General features: G+C 38.2%; 1 protein-coding gene across 1 annotated transcript; it reads left to right on the top strand.

Moving 5' to 3' along the window:
- Positions 1-343: 343 nt before the first annotated feature.
- On the top strand, positions 344-7,452 carry PTGS2 (prostaglandin-endoperoxide synthase 2). Its single transcript, XM_035009552.1, has 10 exons — positions 344-395; positions 1,175-1,291; positions 1,410-1,553; positions 2,236-2,379; positions 2,807-2,988; positions 3,628-3,711; positions 3,817-4,063; positions 4,364-4,650; positions 4,890-5,037; positions 5,407-7,452. Exons 1-10 carry the CDS (start codon positions 344-346, stop codon positions 5,814-5,816), a joined length of 1,815 nt encoding a protein of 604 aa, XP_034865443.1. The 3' UTR covers positions 5,817-7,452.
- The last annotated feature ends 4,161 nt before the right edge of the window (positions 7,453-11,613 follow it).

Here is an 11,613-nt window from a genome sequence, read left to right as displayed (position 1 = left end):
GGAATCCGAGGGCAGCTTCCCATGTTTCCGATTTTCTCATTTGCGTGGGTAAAAAATCCGGCCCCCACCCGGGTCTTACGCAATTATTTAAGGCGACGGGGGAGGGGGAGAGTTGTGGGGGGAGTGGGTAAAAAAAGGCGGAAAGAAACAGTCATGCTGTCACGTGGGCTTAGTTTTCACGCATAAAAGGAAGGTTCTCTCCGTTAGCTTCCAGTTGTCAAACAACTTGCAGCGAGCGTCAGGATTACGCTCGGGGACTTCGCACAGCGCCTGCTCCAGCCCCGCAACCCGGAGCCCAAGTCCCGCAACGCCTCCGCCCGCCCGCGCTCCTCCCGCCGCCGAGATGCTTGCCCGCGCCCTGCTGCTCTGCGCCGCCCTGGCGCTCTGCCGTGCAGGTGAGTACCTGGCGCCCCGCAGCGGGGACTCCTCCGTTCCGTAATCCCCGCCGAGGTTCCGCTCTGACCTCCCGGATCCTCCCGGTACTTTGAACAGTCCCGGAAAGGAGACGATGTTTGACTGGGTAGGGAGCTTGGACCATTTTGAGTCCAAAAGAACGGGGTGAATACCCCAGCTTTGCCACCAGCTCTGATCATCCTGAGCCAGTTACTTAACCGGTGTGGGTCTCACTTTTCTCATCTGCTAAATAGGAACAGTGTATAATTTGCAGATTGTTATTATGAGAAGACAGGATCGATCAATATATGTGAAATGTTTGTGTGTGGTGCCCACTGTTAGGGAATGGGAGTCATTGTTTTAAAATTAGTGCTTTTCTGACCCAGGAAAGCCCAGGTTATTTAAGATAAGCAAAATATTTTAACAATGATCTGTTTTTACACTGAAATTTCCCCTCAATTTGATTAATGTACTAGATACGTCCATTTTAGTTACGAAAATGCTACTTCTTTGAGCTCTTTAAAAATGCTAATTTGAACATCTAAAAAGTTACTAAAGAAAAAACTGAGCAACATCACTTCCCTGGTTGAATATTGTTACCGACTTGGGGTATTTTATTCATTATAATCATTCTGTGCCACAGGTTAAAGAAATTGTTTTCCCATGACTACCTGTATATTTCTTGAATTTATTTACGTAAAGTTGACCCATACTATGTAAAGCAATTTAAATCAAGATTAAGGAAGTAAAGAATGACTTCCTTTGTCTATTTTTATTGTAGCAAATCCTTGCTGTTCCAACCCATGTCAAAACCAAGGTGTATGTATGAGCATAGGATTTGACCAGTATAGGTGTGACTGCACTCGAACAGGATTCTATGGCGAAAACTGTTCAACACGTAAGTTTGCCCTTGGGTGCCCTTATTTGGACTGGGGATACATGGAGTATCACTTTACACTCTAGTGTCTTAGAATGGGTCCTGTTAATCTTTCCCTCTTTTTTTTTTCTCTTTGCAGCTGAATTTCTGACAAGAATAAAATTATTCCTGAAACCCACTCCAAATACAGTGCACTACATACTTACCCACTTCAAGGGAGTCTGGAACATTGTCAATAACATTCCCTTCCTGCGAAATGTAATTATGAAATACGTGTTGACATGTAAGTACAAGTCTCTTTCAAGATTTTCAGTTTACTCAAAGAAAAATGTTCTTTATAAAACTTGACATTATTAAACCTAATCCCGAAATCTCTTTTCAACCTTGGCAAAATGACTTACTTTAAACAGATCTTTTTAGTTTGCCTTCTGTCTTAATGGCCCAAAATACATCTCAGTCCCGTTGTTTGTAAAGTTCTGTCTCACAGTCGGAATTCTACTTAAATCCTGTGCACCTCTTCTAAATTCACTGCTCTTGCCAATCCTGTGAAGGAAGTGTGGTCCAGTTTACTGAATGTCCATGGACCACAGAATTGCACCCAGTAAAATAATCTGGTTAATCTGGATTTGGGTCAGCAAGAAAATAACTTTGTTACTAAAGCAAGTATCTTGCCCAGATATTCCTTCATAGGCCTCTTAAGTGGTAGGTGGAGGATTATTTGAAAAATCAAGATGGCTAGATCATGTTTTATGTAAAAGTATATATACTTTATTAAAGATGCATTTTAGTGAATCATTCTGATTTTTTTTTAGTAGAAGTGGCAGACTTTGAAGTGTAACTGTTTTACAATAGGTTATCTTTGCTGGTATTCAGTCTTTCGTGGCACTTTGCACATTTTACAATAAAAAGGAACATTGATGTGGGCACAAATAAAACAAAGTTGTTGTTTTTTTTTTTAATTTCAGCCAGGTCACATTTGATTGAGAGTCCACCAACTTACAATGTGGACTATGGCTATAAAAGCTGGGAAGCCTTTTCTAATCTCTCCTATTATACCAGAGCTCTTCCCCCTGTGGCTGATGACTGTCCAACACCCATGGGTGTGAAAGGTGAGTGTCGGGAGGCAGAGCGGTATTAACTGCAGTAGGGATTGGATTGCTACCTAGAGAATTCAGCCCTGAACTTTACTATCATTTATTTGTTAATAAAAGCATATTATTGGCTTTCTTAAGGATTATCTGTGGAGATTTTTTTTTTGAAAGTGAATCTTTGTAAACTATTCCATGAAAGTGAATGGACATTTTGGTATAATGTCTTCACTTTCAAATTCTGTCATTAAAACCAAATTAATACTAGTTAAACAAAATAGGTAAAGTTATTCAGTAAGAAGGTGTTTCCCCATTTCTTAGAACTTCATTTATATTATAATCCTGTTCACACTTGTATTTCTCCTGTAAGTGAAGAAGGCCCCATAGGAAATAGCTGCTTCCTTGAATTTGTAAATGAATTCTTATCTTAAGCTTTCTCATTTTTCAGGCAAGAAAGAGCTTCCCGATTCAAAAGAGATTGTGGAAAAATTTCTTCTAAGAAGAAAGTTCATTCCTGATCCCCAGGGCACAAATATGATGTTTGCATTCTTTGCCCAGCACTTCACCCATCAGTTTTTCAAGACAGATCATAAGCGAGGGCCAGCTTTCACCAAAGGACTAGGCCATGGGGTAAGACAGAGTTAAACTGAAATTATAGCAAAAATCATAACTGAGTGCTCTGTGTGTGTGTGTGTGTGTGTGTGTGTTTGCTATACCAGATTCACCCTCTTTTTAAAAAATGCTCTGTCTATAAAAACCTTAATGGAATTTCCATTTTTGATTCACTGGTTTAGTAAAAATACACATGTGTATACACATAGACATAATATTTGTAATTTGGCTCTTACATTTTAGTTTAAAATACTAGCACTGCAAAAAGTGGTGTCTTCAAAAACACTTGTACCCTGATTATACTACTTGAAATATTATGAGATTTTTGCAGCATTATTATCCCTTGGAGTTCAATGACAGTTTCAGTTTGCCAGTAAGAATTTTATATTAATAATATATTTTCTGATGCTTGTTAAAAGAAATACAGTTATAGTGAAGCCTATTAGATACTTACAACTCCATATGAGATACTAAATACCTTTTCATTAAATACATACTATACTTCACTATGAGATACTAAATACACAAGAGACATAGGTTTGTAGTGTCAGTGGATAATAAATTTAGTATTTTGTGGCTGTGAGAAACATGTTTATTTAATGATAAATTATAGACACTTCAACAGCAACAAATTAAAATTTTCCCATAATATTCTAGGTGGACTTAAGCCATATTTATGGGGAAACTTTGGATAGACAACATAAACTGCGCCTTTTCAAGGATGGAAAAATGAAATATCAGGTTTGTTCTATTTGAATATTAAGAATTAGTTATGACTCACGACTTGCCCATTTTAAAAACTTACACTGATTAAATTTTAATGTTTTTATTACTGTTGTTTTTCAGGTAATTGATGGAGAGGTGTATCCTCCCACAGTCAAAGATACTCAGGTGGAGATGATCTACCCACCCCATATTCCTGAACACCTACGGTTTGCTGTGGGCCAGGAAGTCTTCGGGCTGGTACCTGGTCTGATGATGTACGCCACAATTTGGCTACGGGAACACAACAGAGTCTGTGATGTGCTTAAACAGGAGCATCCAGAGTGGGATGATGAGCGGCTATTCCAGACGAGCAGGCTCATACTGATAGGTAAGCAAGAAGAGAAGATAATTTAAATAAAACCCTCTTCTGCTGCAGAGAAAACTAACTTGATATCTTCGATATGTTTTAAGTAGTTCTGGGAGAACGTGGTGAATGTAAAATCACATGCTCCATGTTAATTCAGTTCAGTCCTTCAGCATGACTGGAAATACGAATACCTTCTGTTTTGATGGTACAAAGGACAAAAACAGAAGTGAAGGAAGAGCGGATTCACAGCATCTCGGTTGCGTGAAAGTTGGTAATCAGAGAATTAGTGCTCTAAATTTTCTTTTTATTTTGTGTAAATAGGAGAAACCATTAAGATTGTGATTGAAGACTACGTACAGCACTTGAGCGGCTATTACTTCAAGCTGAAATTTGACCCAGAGCTGCTTTTCAACCAACAGTTCCAGTACCAAAACCGTATTGCTGCTGAGTTTAACACACTCTACCACTGGCATCCCCTTCTGCCTGACACCTTGCAAATAGATGACCAGGAGTACAATTTCCAGCAGTTTATCTACAACAACTCTATATTGCTGGAACATGGGCTTACCCAGTTTGTGGAATCATTCAGCAGGCAGATTGCCGGCAGGGTAAGCCTTGTTACTGGAAAACAAAACAAAGGACTACTCAGTCACTAGAATTTCCGCCATTGAAATGATTGTTCTCAGACTTACCGATAAGGAGTAATATTTCTAACTAGGATAGTTTAGGTCTCAGCTGGGAACATCAGTCTTCGCTACTCTGTACCCAGAGAGTGAGTGCTTTCTTTTAAAATAGAAATCATCATTAAGATGCCTAAAAATCTTGTTCTACCATGTGTTTTCTGCAGGTTGCTGGTGGTAGGAATGTTCCAGCTGCAGTACAACAAGTAGCAAAGGCCTCAATCGACCAGAGCAGGCAGATGAAATACCAGTCTCTTAATGAGTATCGCAAACGCTTTCGGCTGAAGCCCTATGCCTCATTCGAAGAACTTACAGGTGAGAGAAACTTTTTTTTTTTTTTAAGATTTTATTTATTTATTTGAGAGAGAATGAGAAAGAGAGCACATGAGAGGGGGGAGGGTCTGAGGGAGAAGCAGACTCCCTGCTGAGCAGGGACCAGGGACCAGGGACCACCCCCCCCCCCGATGCGGGACTCGATCCCGGGACTCCAGGATCATGACCTGAGCCGAAGGCAGTCGCTTAACCAACTGAGCCACCCAGGCGCCCGAGAGAAACTTCTTTGAAGCATCAGGGGTCAGATGGAAACAACAGAGAAGTTGAAAGGGAACTGAGCAAAGGGTTAAAACTTTTTTTTTTTTCTGTAAAGTTTTTTACATTGGTTGTATGTCTTTGTCACGCTCACAGGAGAGAAGGAAATGGCTGCGGGGTTAGAGGCCCTTTATGGTGATATTGATGCCATGGAACTGTATCCCGCCCTCCTGCTAGAAAAGCCTCGTCCAGATGCCATCTTTGGTGAGACCATGGTAGAAATGGGAGCGCCATTCTCCTTGAAAGGACTTATGGGTAATCCCATCTGTTCACCTGACTACTGGAAGCCTAGCACTTTTGGTGGAGAAGTAGGCTTTAAAATCATCAACACTGCCTCAATTCAGTCTCTCATCTGCAATAACGTGAAGGGCTGTCCTTTTACTGCGTTCAGTGTTCAAGACCCACAGCTCACCAAAACAGTCACCATTAATGCAAGCTCTTCACACTCCGGACTAGATGATATCAATCCCACAGTCCTACTAAAAGAACGGTCCACTGAACTGTAGAAGCCTGTTAATCATATTTATTTATATGGACGATTTCTTTTAACTTAATTATTTAATATTTATGTTAAAATCCTTATGTTACTTAACATCTTCTGTTAAGAAGAGAGGGGTCATACTTGGTGAAGATTTTCATGTCACTACTTTAAAGATGTCTTCAGGCTAAAGGGGAAAACAGTTTTCATTCTGTTTTGTAAATGAGTTCACATCCTTCTACTTGAATTATATTATTTATATATAATAAGAAAAAAGCGAAGATGTTTGGACATTTAAATGTTGTTCCAAGATGGCAAAATGCTGCAAGTTTTCTTCCCACACTATCGAGATTTTCTAGTGTATCTTCCATGATACGTTAGAAGCAACTACCTGCACACTGTTCCTTTTCTTCTGTTAGCCACTGCGCTGGGAGAAACTCTCTTCTGATTAGTTTACTTTGTTTTCTTGGTTTTTAAGATCTGAGTTCATCATTCTTCGGACTCTCTGTACTTATCTGAACTTTTGCAAGTTTTCAGGAAAACCTCAACTCAGGACTACTAGTAATTTAGCTCCTCTTAAGAGGAATGAAAGGAAAAAAAGAAAAGAAAACAGCCCTTAAAGGCCTCTACACAAAGGCATTTTATGTGAAAGGCAGAGAACTTATCATTTTAAACTGTGTGTAACAGAAGAAGCCTGCAATGAGACTAATGCCTTACAAAGAACTGTAGGGGGTTGTTGTAGAAGAAAGCTGTATTTCTATTCTAATGAATGTTCTTTCCCATTTAAAAGCAAAACCAAACAAATCCTGAATAGTTCCCGGGAAGATAATGTTTCTTTTCCACATCTCATTGTCAGCTGACATTTGCTGGTACTGTATACTACTTAATTTATTGAGGATTATTATTTATGTTTTGTTAGGACATTATTATAAATTAGGTTTAAGCTGCAATGATTTTTTTTTTTTTGCATTATGTGAGAATCAGTATACTGAATTAATATGTAAACTATAAGAAATTATTAGATTAAGATTCATGAATAAATTTTCAGGAACCCAACTCTGGTATATTGGAATATGGAAAGTTGGAATTGAAATACAGAAGATTTACCTATATACCAGCTCACAGAGAAACATTGTGTCTCATTAGCCTAGTACCATAAGACTGACCTTTTATACATTTTTGAAGGACCTATGGATCCTTCATTAATTCATTCAGCCTGAGAGACAAGTGCAGAGCACTGTAGGTTTTAATATTTTTTGGGTTTTAATATTTTTTAAATCAAGCACTGATTACAGATAACATCAGTATTTATAAATAATTGAAAAAGTGTCTTAGGTAGAGAAAGAATGAAATTTCATTAAAGGAAATAACTCAGGGGAATTTTTAAGATTTTATGTTTATAAAAACTTTATAGTTAAGAAAGAAATAGTCAATATTAGAAGGGCTTATATAAAAAACTTTAACTTCACTGATTAAAAAACTTGTATTAACATAACCTGCTGACTGAACCTGGGAATTCGGAATATAATATGTTTTGGTGCCTCAGACAAATGTGTATTTAAATTAACTTATGTAAAATGTAAGTGTTGAAACAAATGCCTGTTTATTTTTATACTATTTAAGAATGGAATAATCTCTTCTAAAATAAATTTTGGCTGTTTCCAGGTATCTTTGTCATATGACTTATGATTTCTCTAAAACACTGTATGTGTACCATTGTCTTTATTCTATCTATTCTGGACTAGAATGGTTGTTCCCTCAGTCATAGAGAGGCTTACTAGAGGAAGAGGTACAGGAGATAGCAACAAACTTGTTTTCATTGCCTAATCTGGAAGAAGGAAAAAACCAAGCACACAGAAGGCAAAGAATAAGATAAAATGGCTAAGGCGGTACAAAATTGTAAGTTCAAAAGAGTTGGGCAAACCATCGATACCTGGCTCATGGGCTTCCATTGTACTCCTGATCTTGATATAGCACTATCCACATGGACCACCTATTTAACATCCTGCCTGGCTTTTCTCTTCCTTGGTCTTCATTCCTGTGATGGCTTCTTCCATATTCCTATGACTATACATACCTTGATCTTATCATCATCAATTGCTATACCATTACCAAAATCTTGATTTCAAGCATCTTCTTGACTCACCTAACTCACCTCTCTTAGTACTCACACTTTAACATGTAAACTCTAGTTTCACTGAGCCTACTGATCCATTGACCTCTTTACTATTCATTACCCCATTTATCTCATTTCTTTACAATCACACCTTCATTCCCTGTCTACTCCCCCTCCATCGCACAACTTCCTTTCAGCCATCCTCCTAATCTGACTTTTTAGTAGCATTTAGCACAAATGTCAATAGTTCCTTTACTGAAAGGTTGTATTTTGTTCTTGGTTTCTTGGTTTGATACTCTCCTCGTCTTTCTCTGCCTTCATGTAGTGCTGTTTCTCAGATTTTTTTTTTTTTTTTTTAACAGGCTTCCCGCGGAGCAGGGAGCCCGATGCGGGGCTCAATCCCAGGACCCCGGGATCATGACCTGAGCCGAAGGCAGACGCTTAACGACTGAGCCACCCAGGCGCCCCTGTTTCTCAGATTTTTAAAAAAATCTCTTCATCCTCCATTGTATCTATAAATTGAAGTGTCTTCATTCCCCTCTTTATCTGCCCTCTTCCAGGTTAATCCAAGCTCATAAATTGAAACATTATCACTCCCAAACTTATTTCTCCAGAACAATCTCAATTGACAACTGACCCACTCAAATACATAAATTTAATGGCTTATTTTACAATCTTTGTCCACTTTGCACCTTAAACCCAAAATAATAATCATCCAAAGTTAAGGACGCCACCATCTCCTTGTTCTCAAGCAGAATCCCCTGTTTTCTTCACGCCCATAGCCAATCACACAGCAATCTTGTTGACTATAACCCGCAAACAAATTCTGCACCTGTCACCTTTTCTCTAACTCCAATACTACCAACCTAGTTGATGTAATTATCTCTCAACTGGCTTTCCTTCTTGCCTCATTCCAAACCATTCTCCTTATGATGAGAGGGGTCATTTTCAACGATACATCAGATAATGTTCCTCTCCTGTTTGAATGGCTTCCTATTGGCTTCCTGTTGCACAATGGACAAACCTAAACTCCTTATCCTGTCTCAGAGTGTCTCAGTGATCAGTCCCCTGCCTAACTATCTAATCTCATTTACCATAATTTCCCACCCTTGTTCACTGTGCTCCAGCCACATCTGCTTTCTTCTGATTTGCTTACCAGCAGGGGTTCTCAAGCTGCTGCCCCTGTTTCGAATGTTCCTTCTTCAGATTTCCACAAGGCTAGATCCTTCTCAACATCCAAATCTTGGCTCAAATTTCTCCTCTCAGAAAGGCCTTCTCCAGCCACCTAAAAGCCAACTGCTAAAGCTCTTTCATCTTCTTTATGGCATTTATTTCTGTTATTATCTTGATTTGTATGTTTGTTTATTATCTGTGTCCTCTCAGAATTTCATGTATATGAAAGCAAGGACCTTGTTTGCATTATTCACTGGTCTCAGAACAGTGTCTGGTACTTAAAAGGCATTACAAAATACTCAATAAGTGAATACGAATAAGCTTCATGAAAGAAGTAGAATATGTGGCGATACTTGAAGAAAGAGTAAGATCTTAGAAGACAGAGATATCCACTCCAGAAAAATAGTTCGGCAGTTTCTTTTAAACTAAAAATTCCCTTACCATGTATATTAGTTTTCTATTGATGCTATGACAAATTACCACAAACTTACTGGCTTCAAACAACACAAGTTTATTATTTACAGTCCTGGAAGTTCAGAAGTAAGATATAGATCTTATGAGTTAAAATCACGGTGTCAGCAGGGCTGTGTTTCTTCTGGAAGCTCTAGGGGAGAATCTGTCTCTTGCCTTTTCTAGCTCCTAGAGGCTACCTGCATTACTTGGCTCATGGTCCCTTTCTCTACCTTCAAAGCCAGCAGGGTAGCATTTTCTAATATCTCTGACTCTGATCCTCTTGCCTCCCTCCCATAAGGACCCTTTTTTATTACTTTGGGTCCATGAAGATAATCCAGGAATATCTCCTTTCCTCGAGATCCATAATTTTTTTTTCACATATACAAAGTCCCTTGTGCCACGTAAGGCAACATACTCACAGGTTTTAGAGTTTAGGGCATGGAAATCTTTGGAGGACCATTATTTTACCTACCACATGATATAATCTACAATTGTACTCTTGGGCATTTATCCCAGAAAAATAATCTATATTCATGTAAAAATCTGTATATGAAGCTTCATAGCAACTTTATTCATAATAGCACAAAACTGGAAAAAACTCAAATATCCTTCAAAAGGTTAATGGTTAAACAAACTGTGGTATATCCACACCATGGAGTACTATGCAGCAAAACAAACACAACTAATCACTAATCATACATGCAACAACTTGGATGGAACTCAAGGGAGTTATGCTGAGTGAAAAAAAAAAAAAAAGCCAGTCTTTTAAAGTTACCTATTCTATGATTATATATATATATATATATATATATATATATATATATATATATATATATATAACTCATTCTTTATTTTTTAAAGATTTTTATTTATTTATTTATTTGACAGAGAGATAGAGAGCACAAGTAGGTGAGTGGCAGGCAGAGGGAGAGGGATAAGCAGGCTCCCAGCTGAACAGGGAGCTGGCCATGGGGCTCCATCCCAGGACCCTGGGATCATGACCTGAGCCGAAGGCAGCTGCTTAACCGCTTAACCAACTGAGCCACCCAGGCGCCCCATATATAAAGGATTCTTGAAATAATAACAAAACTATAAGGATGGAGAACAGATCTGTGGTTACCAGATTAGAAATTGTGGGATAGCTATCTATAGCTATAAAGGAGTAGCATGAGGGAGCCTTGTGCTGATTGAATATTTTTATAACTTGACTGAGGTGGTAGTTACACAAAGCTACAGATGTGACATAAATGCATAGAACTGTGCACATACACTCACACAAATGCATGTATAAATGGTGAAATCTGAATAAGCTCTATGGATTGTACTAAAGTAAATTTCCTGGTTTTGACATTGGACTATAATGTAAGATGTCAACATCAGAGGAGGTGGTCTGGAGGTTCTATGGTACCTCCCTCTACATTTCTTTGCAACTTCCTGTGAATTTATAGTTATTTCAAAATAAAAAGTTTTTGTTTTTTTTTTTTAAAGGAAGAGATGCTATTCTTGGTGGCAAGAATAGGTTTATAGGCCATTTTTGTATCATTTGATTTCCTTGACCCTTATCCGAACTGCCACAATAGACTGTCCTAGAATGGACACCCAACCAAGCAGGGAAAAGAAAATTCTCTTTCCAAAAAATTTAGAATTAGGATGGACATTCTAGATCAGTCTGACAATTGTATAGTTGACAATGGTGGCAATGCAATCTAATGAATAAACAAAAAAAAAAGTCTTTTCAATAAGTGGTCTGAGAACAATTGAACGTCCACATAAAAAGAAGGAAACTCAATTGTACCTCACAACACACACAAATTAATTCAAGATGGTTCATGGATGTATAGGTAAAAACGAAAACTATAAAGCTTCTAGAAAAAAATATAGAATAATATCTTCATGAACCTGGGGTAGGCAACAAATTTAAGATCCATCAAGTACTAACCCTAAAAGATAAAAAGATTAATGAAGTTTACTTCATAAAATTAGAGAAGTTGCTCATCAAAAGATGATCCTAGGAAAATGAATAGACATGCCACAGACTCAGAAAATAGTCATAACACACACGTCTAACAAGGACTGGAATATA

Source organism: Mirounga leonina, unplaced genomic scaffold, assembly GCF_011800145.1.
Source record: "Mirounga leonina isolate KUSES-001 unplaced genomic scaffold, KU_Mleo_1.0 Mir_154, whole genome shotgun sequence".
NCBI lineage: Eukaryota > Metazoa > Chordata > Mammalia > Carnivora > Phocidae > Mirounga > Mirounga leonina.
This window is presented reverse-complemented; position numbering and strand designations above follow the sequence as displayed.